At 54.6% G+C, this 15,046-nt stretch overlaps 1 protein-coding gene across 31 annotated transcripts in view; it reads right to left on the reverse strand.

The window, feature by feature from the left end:
• SSBP3 (single stranded DNA binding protein 3) overlaps nucleotides 1-15,046 on the reverse strand; it is a 163,203-nt gene that overhangs the window by 12,416 nt on the left and 135,741 nt on the right. For 13 of the 31 annotated variants that reach the window (XM_065877751.1, XM_065877904.1, XM_065877897.1 and 10 more), the window contains 5 exons: nucleotides 13,648-13,707; nucleotides 9,413-9,479; nucleotides 9,226-9,302; nucleotides 741-805; nucleotides 8-56 (listed from right to left, as the gene is read on the reverse strand). In XM_065877751.1, the coding sequence (XP_065733823.1) occupies nucleotides 8-56; nucleotides 741-805; nucleotides 9,226-9,302; nucleotides 9,413-9,479; nucleotides 13,648-13,707 (318 nt within the window). Of the gene's footprint in view, nucleotides 1-7; nucleotides 57-740; nucleotides 830-9,225; nucleotides 9,303-9,412; nucleotides 9,480-13,647; nucleotides 13,708-14,601; nucleotides 14,683-15,046 lie in introns of all 31 variants that reach the window. The other 18 variants (XM_065877768.1, XM_065877728.1, XM_065877807.1 and 15 more) reach the window with 9 other exon arrangements.

Below are 15,046 nucleotides of genomic sequence, written 5' to 3' on the forward strand. Positions count from 1 at the left end.
TACTCACTGAGTTAGCACTGTTAGGATTGGGCCAGGGTCTGCCAGCTCCCGGGCCCCTGAGAGAGGGAGAGAGAGGTGGAGACAATGAAAAATGATGCTATAAGCACCAAGGGGGTGGTGCCAGCAGGGTCAGAACAAGAGGGCTGAAATCACTAACAGGAAGACTTCATACACTCCTAGAGTTCTTCTGGGGTAATAATGTGTAGTTCCGTGGGTAGAAATCTACAGATTCCTATAAATTATGTGTAAAATTTGTGAAAATAATATTTCCTCTGCACATGCATTTTCCTAGAAAGGGAATACAGAGATTCTCATAGGGATCAACTACCACAAAAGGGCTACACCACTGAAGTCCCTGAAAGAGTGATCAACCGTACAGGGCTTCAAATCTTGACCCTGCCACTTAGAGCTGTGTGAGCCTGGGCAAGTTACTTCACCTCTCTGTGCCCTCAGTCACCCCATCTGTCAACAGGGGATAATAATAAGCACCTCACAGGGTTATCATGAAGATTAGGTGAACGAATCCATGTAGCAAGCTTGGAAGACTACCTGGCACAGACAAGCGCTATATGGGGGTGCATGAGGTCTCATCACCGGCATGCTCGACATCCTCACTTTACTGATGAGAGACTGAGGTCCAGAGAGGTGCCAGTAACTACTCCCATCACACGTCTCTCAGGGGGAGCAAAGGGCGGGGAAAGCCATGGGCTCTGAGCCGCCAGCAGGGTGGTTGGCCTTACATGTTAATCCCGGGCATGGCGGGGCCAAGGGAGTTGGGTGGTGGTCTCATGCCGCTGCCGTAATTCTGCAACGATAACCAAGCGTCAGTCTATGAGAAGGAGAAGGGGAACCGGAGAGAGAAGGAGGGGGAAAAACAAACAGAACATAAGCGAGAGGGTTAGTCTGTGAAAAGGATCTGATGAGAAAGTAATACATTCATTAAAAAAATGCTGGGTGGGGGCTTCCCTGGTGGCGCAGTGGTTGAGGGTCCGCCTGCCGATGCAGGGGACACGGGTTCGTGCCCCAGTCCAGGAGGATCCCTCATGCCGTGGAGTGGCTGGGCCTGTGAGGCATGGCCACTGAGCCTGCACGTCTGGAGCCTGTGCTCCGTAACGGGAGAGGCCACAGCAGTGAGAGGCCCACGTACCGCAAAAAAAAAAAAAAAATGCTGGGTGGGAACCAACTGACAGGACCACAAAGACAAGCCAGCACAAAGGGACAGTCCCAGCTTTAGATGCAACTTCAGGGGCTTCAGGAAGGGTCTCCCAAAAGCACGCAGGCACCCAGGAAGGAGCTCATGATGCTGGCTGGCACCTGCCCTCAGGACTCAGGCAGGAGAGGGGACGAGACTCGGTAATAGGACCAGCTGGTGACCACCACCCACCTTAGAAATCTGGGGAGAAGAAACAGCCAGCAGGCTGGGGGCAGGGCTGAGTCTGCATGTGGGAGGGGAGGCACACTCCCAAAAGGCCTGTCCCGCGGCCGGGCGTCTGCAGACCCCACCCCGCCCCGGGCCTGAGCTGTCCCTCCATATCGTCACCCGATGCAGGTGTCAGCACGTGCGGCCCTCAACAGGCACAGCACTGGAGGAGCAGGAGGGAAAACTCTGTCTCCCTGCTCAAGGGAATCACTGTCCCATTTAAGAGAAGAGTCTACACAAAACCTGGTAACTTGCAGGAGTCCCAACTCAGCTCGGCACAACCCACCATGGCAGTGGGATGGGTCAGAGCCACTGAACCAGGCACCCAGGCCTTTCACCTGGCTCATCTCCTTCACCACTGCTCCCCGACTCGCCTCTTCCAGAGCTATTTTCTTCGCAGGAATAAATATCTTGCCTCCCTTCTCCACCTGGCAGGCTCCTACACATCCTCCAATACCCAGCTCAAACAGCACCTCCTCTGTGAGGCCTTCCCTGCTCCATCCCATGGGGTTAACTGCTCCATCCTAGTCACTCCCAGAGTGCCTTGTAATGTCCTCCCCCAATGGCCTACAGCATTCTGGCTTATGATCGTGGCCACGTGTCCATCTCTCCCACTGGACTCTGAACCCCTTTGGAAGGCGGGGACTCTATCCTACTGATCTTCATATCCCCCGTCACTGCACACGTCAGCTGGCACAGACTGGGCGCTGGATTGTCAACGGAGTGAAGAAGTGAATGAATGGAAAGTAACATGAGGCTGGTTGTAGCCTGAGCTCTGCCTTTGTAGGAAAAAGCAGCAGGCTGGTGGAATTTTGATGGCAAAGAACAGCCAGCATTGGCCAATTTTAATGAGCACATAACACATAGAGTCTCTGGTTTGGACCTTGTAACGATGCCACGAAGCTGGTATTATTCCCATTTTATAGAAGAGGAGACTGAGGGTCTGGGGGGAGAAAGACGTGCCCAAGTTCACAGTCAGCTAATGTCTCTGCTGGGGGTTAATCCTGGATCTGCAAGCCTCAGGGTCTGCTCTCTACACCACACATCTGGGAGGTGGGGAGGAGGGTGGGAGTGGGGACACAACAGGAGGCTCAAGGGCCAGAGCTGACAAACAGAGCCACCATCAGGCTGGTGGCAGGTTCTCCAGCCAGGGACCATCTTGGGACCACCTCCTTGGCTTGGTAACCCAGAGAGGGGTTTGGAGTGACAGTGTCCAGACAGGGTATGCACAATGACTGCAGCAGCGCCAGGCTGGCTGGCAGACAGCAAGGCCTGCAGTCGGGGGAGGGAGGGGAGGGCGGCCGCGGAGGGCTCCTCTGGCCGCCGGCATGCCCCCGTGCCTGCTCAGGGCTGAGTCCCTGGGCCGGAAGACACTCACCTGCCCTGGAGCAAATATGCCGCAAGATGAGTGAACAAAGGGGCCAGTCCCTCCCTACGGACGACGCCACGCGTGGTGAGCAGAGCCACAGATTTGAGGTCAGAACACAGAGAGCCTGCCCCAGCAGAGCCTGACTCTGGGCAAACCACAAAAATAACAATGCTTCCTCCGTGCCAGGCTGTGCTATGGGCTTAGTATCACCTACATTTAACCACCACAACCTCACTACTATCCCCACTTTAAAGATTAAGACACTGAGGTGCAGAAGCAGAGTGATGGCCCCTCGTGCAGCTATGATCATGGCTTCATAACTGCAACCCCTCCATTGTGCTGCCTCGTCCATAAGATGGGGACAAAGAGCCCCCACCCTAACAGGGCCGTGTGAGGATCAAATGAAATGATGGCTCTGAAGTGCTCCCTCAGCCCTCAGAGGTGTGTACTGATTTGGGATGTTGGCAGAGCAAACGCCAAAGCCTTTAATGCTGCCTTAAGCATGAGGTCTTAAAGGGCCCTTTCTAAGCCCACGTGCAGTTACTAAATCCCCTGTACAAATCTCAGCCTCGCTTCCGCTGCTCCAGAACAGGAAGCTCACCACCTCCCCAGGCAGCCCACTCTTCCACTGTGTGCAGCCTGGCCAATCAGAAAGGTCTTCCAGATAGAGAGTGAGATCTCCTCCAGGGGCTGCAGCTGCGTCCTGCTCTCTCTCACGCCCGGGAGAGCAGCCGGCACTGTGGGGATGGAGTGGAAGGCTGGCGCGGGGGCCGGCGGGGGCCCAGGACGTGACAGCGGAGTGTGGCGAGGAGGAGATCAAGCAGGGTGCTCACTCCTGAAGGACATCTGGACATGCAGCCCCTCAGGGGAGGCTTCGGGTGCACCACCTGCTGCCCTGACCCGACCCCCTCAGGAGCCTCCTGAAAGCCAGCACGGCCGCTGCCCAGGAGGCAGCAGGCCTGCCAGGTCCTCCCTCCTGCAGAGGCCCAGACCCTGATGGCCACTTACATGCCCCCACTTCATAGATGACAAGCTGGAGGCCCAGAGAAGCCAAAGACTCACCCAAGGCCATACAGTAAATCAGGGGTGAAAGTAAGGCTGAAAGTCAGGTTTTGGAGGCAAGTTTTCAAATCAGAGACCCTGGCCTTTTCACAGAGGATGGGAGGGCTTAGAAGCACAGCCTCACGGACTCAGTAGAAACGGTTCTCTCTTCTCCCAGTGCCCACCTGCTCGCAGCACTGGGTTCTGAGGTGTGGCCATAGCCAGACACCCCCTCTTCCTCTGTCCTCAGCACTACTCTGCAGGGATGGGGCAGCTGGAGACCTGGGAGGAGTCGGTGCAGCCACAGAGCCGGCCACATCCACGGGAGTGTGTGCATGAGTGTGTCTGTCTACCTCCCCACACCCACACCTTATCCCGACGAGGGCGCCCCGGACCCTGGGCAGGGGGGCTGATCCGTGGTCAGGAACTATAAAGGGTCAGGCCCCACCCTCTTGGTCTCAGTTCTGCGCTCTTGGGCAAGGTCCACGGTGATGCAGAAAGGCACCCTGCAGCTGGCAGGGGCTGGGGCCTGCTTCTGCTTCCTGCAACTCATCGGCACAGGGGCTCTTTTTTGATGTTGCCTGGGGCCCCAAAGAATAGTCTTTTAGGACAGACCTGTCAAAGGGGTCTCCAGGTTGCTGGGCAGTTTCCTGGGCTTTGGGCCGGCCCTCCACCACCTCTAATCATGTAGCAGCCTGGCCAGCCCCACTGGGAGGTCTCCGAGGAGCCACCGGGGAAAGTGCCTTGAGTGGCTCTACTCTCTCCTCACCAGCCCAGGGTGCCCTGGCCTGGTTTACGATCCTTCCGTCTCCTTCTGGGGCCTCTGCTCAGAGGCACTGAGCTTGGACTGTCCTGGCTCAGTGGGGAGGTGCAGCTTCTCCTGGTGGCACAGGACTGTCTCTAGGGGTGGTGGATTATCCTTCGCCTGAACGTTCTCAAACGCAGACAAGCCAGGTTGGCGATCTGATTCTAGGCTGTGCTGACCCCACCCCAACCGGAGCCCCAGACGCGCTGCAAGGGGCACCCGCGGGAGCTCTCAGAGCCCTGCCAGCTTCAGCCTCACCCCAACGGGATTCGCTTTTGAAAAACTGAGCCAGAAGTTCTCACCTGACACAGGCACAGGCATAATTCGTTAAAGAGAGAATACGATTAAGTGGAAATACTACCTCCTTTTCGCCACTGGCTGCTTCACAAAACCAGAATAAAATCTGCCTGAGGAACTGAGGGCAAAGGGCAGGGTGATGCCTAGTCTGCTGGCTCCTTTGTGACATTTAGGCCAAAATGATACACAACCTCAGAAAGTATGTTACTCCATTCGGTTTTGAAACCTATAAAGTAGCCCCAAGACCGCACTGTACCTATTCTTTGTTCAGAAAGTTCTAGAGTGGTCCCACTAGTAGCAATGTTATTCTCCACTTGGAATAACAGGCTGAAGGTTTCCCACCTCTGTGTCCAGTCTCAGCACGGCCCTGTGCATGCAGTGGTGCTTACTAAAGACTGCCTGAAGGGGCTTGGTCACCTTTCTTAACAGTCCAGGCATGGCAGAGACAGGGCTCCCTCCCCGGGCCCAGTTCTAAGGAGGGAACGGGATCCGTGCAATGCTTTGCCGAGCCTTGTGCTGCGGTCTCACAGCTGTTGTTTCACGCAGCCCCACGGTGAGCCCTGTGAGGTCATCACCCGGACACCCATTTTGCAGATGAGGGACTGGAGGCCCAAAGAGGCTGAGCTGAGGCCGGGACGGTGTTCCTAGCACTAAGCTCATCCCTCTCCTGTCCACTCTGAGTGATCAGGGCAGCACCCTCAGGGGACAGAGAGAAAGGGCTTGGGGGGTAGGTCCTGTCCTCTCCCTACCCTCAGCTTGGGGGTCTAAAACTTCCAGGCTCTATGATGCCCACTCCTTGGCCGACCCCAGAACCTGCAATCCATCTCATACCCCAATCTTGCCCAGGCCCAGGCTCACTCAAGGCCAGGTCTTTCTGCCCCCAGTGAGGGGCTGGTGAGGACATCCAGATTGCTCTAAGGGAGGTTTGGCTCTGGAACTTAATACTGCACCCTACCCAGAGGGGCACACGTGATATGGGAAAGGAAGGAAACAGAAACACTAATTAGAAAAGATACATGCACCCCTATGTTCATTGCATCATTTTTTACAATAGCCAAGATACGGAAGCAACCTATCCATTCATCTTGGATAAAGGAAATGTGGTACACACACACACACACACACACACACACACACACACACACACACACACAGGAATATCATTCAGCCATAAAAAAGACTGAAATCTTGCCATCTGTGACAACATGGATGGACCCTGAGGGCATCATGCTAAGTGAAATAAGTCTGATAAGGAAAGACAAATACTGTATGACTTCATTCATATGTGGAATCTAAAAACCAAAGCAAATGAACAAACGTAACAAAACAGAAGTAGTAGTTACAGATACAGAGAACAAATGGGTGGTTGCCAGAGGGGAGGAGGGCGGGGGGAGGAAACAAATAAGTGAAGGAGATTAAGAGGTAGAAACATCCAGTTGCAAAATAAAATGAGTCATGGGTGTGAAATGTATGGTGTGAGAAACAGAGTCAGTAACTATATAATATCGTTGTATGGTGACACCATCAGAGTAACTAGACTTATTGTGACAATCATTTTGAAATGTCCAGAAATACTGAATCACTATGTTGTGTAACAGGAACTAACACAGTGTTGCAGGTCAATTGTACTTCAAAAACAAATGAACTCATAGAAAAAGAGATCAGATTTGTGGTTACCATTGGCAGCACGTGGGGCTGAGGAGGTCGGGGGGAGGATTGGATGGAGACAGTCAAAAGGCACGAACTTCCAATTACAAGATAATTAAGTACTAGGGATGCAACATACATCACGATAAACAGAATGAGCACTGCTCTACGTTATACGTGAAAATTGTTACGAGTAAGTTCTAAGAGCTCTCATCACAAGGAAAAAACATTTTTTTCTATTTCCTAATTCTGTATCAATATAAGATGATGGATGTTCACTAAACTTATCGTGGTAACCATTTCATGATGCATGTAAGTCAAATCATTATGCTGTACACCTGAAACTTACACAGTGCCGTATCTTAATTATATCTCAATAAAACCAGAAAAAAAGAAAAAAAAAAAAAAAGGAGAGATGTTTTCAGAGCCCCTGAGGTTGGCTGGGTGGAAAGGGTCAGCTGGCCTCACCGCAGGGCTAGCCTCTCCCTCCCCTCTGGGCACCAACCTCTGAGCCTATGAGAGCTCCACCCCTGTACCCTGCTTGGTGAGGCCAAGAGGGCCCTTTTCAGCAAGACCTCAGCCTTCAGGACCACCCTCTTTAAACGTGCCATGAGAGTGTGACAGACTGCTGCTCAAGGACATGGACATGACGAAACTCCCACTAAGCCAGGAGGAAGTCCTAGACTTCGGGACACTCTGCCCTCGGTCCGTCTGATAATTACCCATTCCCAGCTTCTGGAACCTCAGTATTACTACAGACTTAACAAGCTGTTAATGGCCTTTGCCAGAAAAAAAAAAAACAAAAAAAACACGAAGCAATCACCAAACCCAAGCAGCTCGAGTCCTGAACACTGGTTTTAAGGCCTCAAGTTGGAAAACATGAACTGCTTCCTAAGAGGCTACCCTGAGCCAAGCATCACACCAAGAACTTGAGCCTCCTCCTTTCAGCAACCATACAAGGAAGTACTGGTCTCCTGCCCATTTTACAGATGCACAGTCTCCCAAGAATCAAGAGGGGTGGGTGGTGGAGTACTCCATCCTCTTGTGTCCCCTAGACATCCCCCCCCAACCCCCCAGACATCCTGGAAGTCCAAGGTCACTGCTGATTTCCACACCAAGAGTATCTCTAGTGTGTGGCTGAGGAATCTGAGAGTTTCTGACTCACTTGGCTTTCAGACCCTGCCACCCCTCCCACGGGTTCCTGCGGAGGTCAGCTCAAGCCGGCCGCCTGGCAGGAAGGGGCCACTCTGGGAGCTTAAAAAGAGCTGGTGAAAACACAAGCTCTGGGGGATTTGAGGAAAGAAAAGAAAACTAGAGCTGCAATTGGTGTGGGCTTGCTTCCTTTTAGGATTAAGGGGCCAACGAAAGACAAGGACCTCCCTAAAAATCTTTCAACGCCACAGATGCTGCAGCCATCACCGAGAAGAATGCGGCAGCTGGGTGTGCTGTAAATACAATTCCAGACAGAGTGGAGGGCTGTGGGGTGTGGCAGACGCCTCTTCCTCCAAAAGGGAGGCATGTGTGCGTGAGTGGGGCCATGACCTCACGCCCAGGGAACCGGAAACCTGTGCAGGGGCCCAGAGCATCCCAACACTGACAAGCAGGAGTGGAAAAGACACGCAGGCCTCCAGGCAGGGCAGCAAAGAAGGGAAGGAACACCCTAGAGCAAAATCCTCCTGCTCTCACTGTGAAATGCCCCTCTCCTTACTGACTTCTGGCTTTAGATAGTCAGATACCGGAGAATTCCCAAGGAGGGCAGAGCACAAACTCTCTGCCACGGCGCCGGCAGGACCCAGAGCCACGTTCAAACACTCAGAAGAGCGGGAGCCAACTGTGAGAAGGTGCTGGAACAGGGATGGCCTGCCAGACCCCTGCCTGATGGTGCTGTGGGACCCGGGACCTGTGGGTATGGAGCTGCATCCCAAGGAGCGACCACTGTGTTGCTGCTATAAAGGGGTGGGCAGGGCACTTGAGATCATTTCCTCTAGAGGTTTCTAAACTGTCCTTTTTGGCAGTGGAGCCCCTCTGGGCAAAAGAAAGCTTAGGCAGGAGCTTGGTATATGAAAATGGCAAAAGCTCTGAGTGGAAGGGAGCACCGGGGCCCTGGCCGGCCTGGCTCCTCGCAGCTGGGTGGTACCACCAAGAACCACGGCTACAGATTCACCCCCCCACTGGACTGGGGGGGGACGCTGAGGCCTGCTGGGGCCACCGAGGTGAAAGTGATTCGTCCAGAGTCAGACAACTGGTGAGCTGCAGGCAGAATAATGCCATAACCTGCCTTGGGTCCCAACAAACTGTGACGGTTGAGCCAGCTCAGGCTCACCCTACCTCCCAAAGGTGGGAGGAAGCTTTGGGGACCCACACCGCTGCTCGGGGACATAGACCCCTGCCTTCCAAATTCCTCAAATTCCTCCCATGGAAGGCTCCCAAATGCTCCTCTTCCCCAGCTCGCTGGGGGTCCCCTCAACTCTGCCAGGTGGGCTGCCCAGCTGTGGGCAGAACGGGCTGCTGGGGCCCTGGTCACGCCCTCTCCCCTCACCCCTCCAAGCTGCGAGACGTGGAAAGACTAACAGGCTTGGAAAGAGGAGAGAAGGCGGGTGCACACAGATGGCCGGGAGACGGACAGACAGACAGGCGGTCAGTTACCTGTGGGCCGGGCCCCATAGGCCCCATGCCTCGGGGAGGGTTCATTCTCTGCATTGATCCTCCCATGTTGGGGTGCCCTGTGTGACAGAGCGGGTAAGCCGTGAGTGGCAGGAGGTGGAGGCAGACAGTGGGGGGGGGGAGCCCTTCCTGGTGCCCCCCCACCTGTGGCCCACCCTGCCTTGTCTACCTTGTTGCCGCGTGGGATCCATGGAATTGGGCAGCAGTGGCTGTGTCCCAGGAACTCCTCCCGGAGGCTGAAAGAGACGTAAGACCCGAGGTGAGTGGCTGCTCCCCGGAGCTGGGGACAGAGGGGAATGCACCTGCCTGCCCAGGCTTCCCACCTGACCATTTAGGGCCACTCATGGCCTCCTCGAGACCGCTCCTGCTGCCCGCCGGCTGGGGCGTCCCCGGGCAGCAGCAGTCAGCTCCAGCTGGTGTTATGGAAAACTGCAGCACGGGTGGGTCAGCATGGGTGCTTCATCTTTGGGAGAGGAACCACGGCCCAGGCGCTGCCGTCTTGGCAGGTCTGTGTACCTGCCAGAGCCCAGGCACACTCTGGCCGGGCCACCAGCCACACCCCCCTCAGAGGCAGCCCTGCTCCCTCCCTCCCTTTTACCACCCAAACTCCAGCTGATGCAGTTTAGGCCGAACCCTGTCTCTCCTTTGCCTCGTGGAGAGTGGAGATGTAACTCGTTTTATCCCCAACTCCCAACTGTGGGGACCCGCGAGACCCACTAGCTAAAATCCTGCCACCGTGGGAGGTCCTTCTTCAAGGGGGCAGGGGAGGAGGTGGCTTTTGAGATTTATATGAGGGAGCTGAGGTCCAGAGGCCTGAGGGCCCCCAGTCAGCCCCCAGTCACCTGCCAGCAGAGCCAGGAAGAACACCCAGGACTCTGGACCCCAGGGGCGGAGGAGAAGGCCTCTAGGAGAGGGTGAGCGGGAGGCTGAGTGACAACCTGCCACCCAAAGCCTGGTGCCTGTGGCGCGTGCTGGTGTGACTACTACAGAGAAGATGAGGACGGGGCCAGCGGTCTCCTGAGTGAACGCCTGGCACACCGGCTACGAAAACCCCTTCAAAGCGATTTGAGACTGAAGTTATTTCAGCTGCAATATGAAAAAAGAGGAAAGCAGAGCTGGGGGACGGGGAGGGAAAGGGAACTTCGCTTTTAGAACCCCACGCCTTAGGACTAAGCACAGGCCCTTGGCTTGGAGAGGAAAGCCTCTGTGAAAGCTGGGCACCTGTGCCGGGGACCTCCACCCCCGCCCCCTGCTTTGCCCGGGTCCCCCAGCCCCGACTGTGCTGTAGGGATGATGGCCGAGTGGGGAGCGGATGGCCCAACAGGAAACTCCAAACCAGTTCTGGAATGAGGTGGTGGGAAACAAAGGGACAGCTTCTCACTGTTTAGCTTCAGAACGGGGTGTGTGCGTGTGTCTGGGGAGGGGGAGGCTTCTGGGAGGGCCATGCAAGCCTGCGGGTACTTGCTGCTTGAGAAGTGGCATCCGGCACCTGCTGCTTCCATCTGCCTGGGGCTGCGGAGAGTCTCTCTCTGTGGCCCTGGGTTTCAACTGTTCCGACCTCCTGCTTTCTCCCAGCTCTGCTTCCTCCCCCGAGTTCCCAAGCTCTCAATCACCTGGCTGGTTTGTGTCTGCCTACTTGGGGGTTTGGGATATTTCTCAAGCCTGGTTTCAGGACTCCGAGAGGACACAGGAAGACCTGCCACTGAGGCTGTTTGGTCTGGGGGCTCTTGGGATGTTGAGGTGCCGGGAGACCCCCCACCCTGGGCCTTGGTAAGTCCCCATCTAACTCTGATGGAGCGGCCGTAGGGGGTTGGACAACCACTTCCTCTCCAGGTAGCCCAGTGTTGACCACCAGTTCTGGCCGGAGGCTCTTCCTTGGGTTCCCCTAACCCTGCTGTGTGTCAGAACTCAGGAGCAGAGCAGGGCTTCCCGGAGGCCCAGAAGGGACCCAGGAGTCACTTCCTTCACTGGAGTGACCCTGAAATGAGGCAGTCTGGGCCTCCTCTACCAGGGAAGGAAGGAGTGCAACAACCAAGGTAAAAGGGGCCGCACTGCAAGGGCTGAAGCCCTCAGGCGTGAGAAAGGAGAAAAATAACGGCTCATATATGGGACTGCAAGCACAAGCCGTGCACACACCCTTGGGGCCTGCTGGGGAGGGAGAGAGATGCTCTGGGGCTGTCCCACAGGCTCCTGAAACTAGGCCAGCGCCTCGCTTACAGCACCATGGGGCAGGCGCAGGAAGTGTCTGCCCAGTGAACGGACAAATCCCACCAGAATCTGCTGGGTCATTCAGCTGCGTGCCTGAGTCCATGGGTTGGGTGCGGTAGGGGCTCCGCTGGGATGTGATGTCAGGGCTGCCTGACAACCCCAGACTCTTGCCTTCCTCTCCTTAACCCTGCTGAACCCCACTGCTCACCGCCCATCCATCTACCCTGGGTTGAAACACCACAATGCTCTCTGTACAAGGCGCCAAACCCCTAGCCAGGGAGGCAGATGGAGGACGGCCTTGCAAGGCTTTAGGGCCAGGTCAACGACCCTGAGCTCCCGGTCTCCCTAAGTACCCTTCTCATTGCCCTAACCCAGGAGGTCACGTGGGCCTGAGCTGCTTCTGCTTCCTCCTCCTGCCCTGGGGAAGGCTGAGCTAATGGGTGGCATAGAGGCTTCTGTGGAACAGCAGCCCCAACTGAGGCACTCTCCAAGAGATGCCCAGGGGCAGTTCCTGGGACAGGGACACATCCCCCCTTGGAGGAAAGAAATGTCTTGAGTCCACAGGAAGCTGGAAATCGGTATAGATTTCCAACGGGGGAGTGGTGGGGAGGTTGGCCCGATTGACTTGTAATGCGAGGTACAGATGATGGATTTATTCTCCACGTGCCCTCTTGGGCACTTGCTCACGCTTAATTGATAAATAGAAACAAACGTCTCCTCTCGTGTCCCTTAACTGCTGGAGGAAGGGCCACAATTATGATAAGGAAGCATCTGCTCCGCCCCTGGGGCAGAGGCCAGTCTGGGCTAAGGAGAGCCCTGGGTGGGCAGGAGGGAAAGTTGCTGCTGGGGTCCGTGCATGTGATGGCAGAGAAGGCCCACTCGATGGCCTGTTAAAATCAAAGGCAAGGGGCAGCACTTTTACACCTATGAAAGCTAACTGAACCTGGCGAGGTGGAGAGGAAACAGCACTGGGCCGGGAGCTGCAGACTGACATGAGCCCAGCTCACTGAGACGCTTAAGGAAGTCACTGCTCCACCCTGACCCTCTGTTTCCTCATCTATGATATATCCTAGGGTCCCTCTTTGCTCAAAAAGCTGGGTCTCTTAATTATTGTCCGAATTTTTCCCCTTTATGTCAGAGAAAACAGGAAAGAAAAGATTTTTGGAGAAAAAAAATTAGTGGAAACTGGTAGGCTATTTAACTTTAAAATTGGAGTCCCCTGGTTATGAGCATCTCTCCAAAGTCCCTGTATTGTCTCACTCAGGAGTTTTCTTGCAGAGTCTTGAGAATGAAAGGGATCACATTCAGGTAATGCCAATCTAGCTGGTGACCTAACTCCCAGCTCCAAAGGAAACAAGGGCTGGATGTACTGGCACTGCTGGTCAGACTTTCTGAAGGGTTTCTGCAAGGTCACTCTAAGAATTATGTATACAAAGATGTATGGGCATGGAAATAAATTTCCCTGATTTTTTGTTTAAAGTTTAAGTCTGTCTACCCTAAAAAGAAGATAATTCATCTTTACCTCTGCAGCTCTCTTCCTGCCCCTGGATGGGCTGAATCAGGTAGGGCAGCTGGGGACCGATTTCTCCAGAACACCTCGAATTGCCAACCCTAATGGGCCAGGATAAGGCCCACAACTCCAGGCTGAAAACCCCTCCCCGTAAGCAGACCACTTTTCTAATTACATGAACAAATCCTTTCTTATTCTGAGTTGGGTCTGGGAAGCAGGCAGACATTGCTTAAAAACTTACAAATGTCCTCCTTGCTGCATCCAGGCTCCAGATCTAAGCATTCCTACTGGCCATTTCTCCTCTTAATAGCAGGATTATATTTACCAGCCTTGGCAATTCTCAAAAGCTTCCAGGAAAAAATGCACGTTGTCAATTAACTTCATTAAGAAGGAAGACCCTTTTCCAAGAAGGAGCTGGAAGGGAGGGGCTGGGGCGTTACCACCTTCTCTAGGATAGTGGAAACCCTGCATTCCCCGCCTGCTGCTCCAGAACTGGCTGCCCAAAGCCCACCGGTAGAGGCAGGTGACATGTTGAGAGGGGCTGCATGGGGACCTGTTTATAAGCCTCCCACATTAAAACTGTCCCTCCACCTCCCAGCCCTTCTCTCAGATTGTGATCTGAGTCCAAGTCCAGCCGGGTTCACGGGTGGCCGAGTGAAGGGAGAGAACATGAAAAGGTACAGTACCTGGTTTCCCATTCTGATCGGAGGCCGGGGGCCGCCTGCGTATCGCGGTGACATAAAAGGCTGCAATTACAGGGCATTAGTTCAATGACAGCCTGCACTCAGCGGTGACAGACAGAAATGTGCTCCTCTCCACAAAGTCCAGTTTTGTTACAACTAGTCATCTTTTAAACTCTCTTCCTCCCGGTGGCCTCTTCCCTCCGGGCAAAACTTCCTTTGGGTGGAGGGAGTGATAGGTGCATATACCCTGCACCTGTTGGCGGAGATCTACTCTGGATGCCTGCCGGGGCAGCAACTGGGACCCGGCACAGGACACGGAGGAACGGTTACAGCAATGCAGGACAAAGGAGGAGACCTCTGCTCTTGGTAAGGGCAAGTGAAAGAATCGGAAAGGGACTTGTACAGAAAATTTTCAAGCGTGCAGACAAAGCTGGACGCGCGGTCACACGCACTCACAACACCGACAAAGGGGGTGGGGAAGGGGAGCGCCGGGGAGGAGGTACACAATGAAAACAGTAAGGGTACAGCGGACGCCCTAACTCAATGCGGGGGGGTGGGGGTGGGGCGCGGGGGAATGGGCAAGAAAGCTTTCTCAGCAGCGAGAGTGCACAAAGAAAAGGCCAGGGATGCAGCTTTGGTTACAAACAATGGTTAACCAAACTCAAAAACCAAACCAAAAGTGAGAGGAAAAGACAAAAACGCAAAGGCCGCTGACAAGGTCACAGAAATAGTTTTCCTTTTCTTTTGGTTTCATATCCAAGCGGGATGTGATGTCCAAGGAATGAAGACTATCTTTAGGAAAAAAAGATATATTTTGGGGGGGGAAAAAATCTCCTTGGTCAAATCTCCTCAAAGGCAATGGCTAGAGCACATTTTGATTTTTGTTTTTCCTCTGCTGGCTCTGTCCTCCTGGTGCCCCGCGCCCCCCGGCGGGCGGGCGAGCCACAGTGCGTTTACCTGACTGTGGGGTCCCATCATGCTGCTGGGATTGTGAGGTGGAGGCTGTGCGTGCGGCGAGGGCTGTGACCCCGGAGGACCCTGTGAGGCCAGACAGTAGAGGCAGGTTATAGATCACAGCACATGGAGAAGCGCAGGAGAAGCTTAAAAGAACAAAAATTAAACCAAAACGAAGGGCGGGCGGGCGTGCAGGCGGAGGGCTCTGGTTGGCGGGGAGGTGCAAGCTGCTGCTTGGGTCGCCGGCTCAACGGTGTGAACGGCGGGCAGGAGGGAGAGAAGCTGATAAAACACATTCACGGGGGACTTACAGGCACGACAAATAAAATCAAGCTCCTTTGTGGAAGCACACGGGGGGCGGGCCGTTGCAGCGGAGTTTGCCATGTTAAATACGTTGATTGAGATGGGGGCGGAGCGCAGGGACGCACAGAAACTGACCCACCCTGCA

This window comes from Phocoena phocoena, chromosome 1 (assembly GCF_963924675.1).
Source record: "Phocoena phocoena chromosome 1, mPhoPho1.1, whole genome shotgun sequence".
Taxonomy (NCBI): domain Eukaryota; kingdom Metazoa; phylum Chordata; class Mammalia; order Artiodactyla; family Phocoenidae; genus Phocoena; species Phocoena phocoena.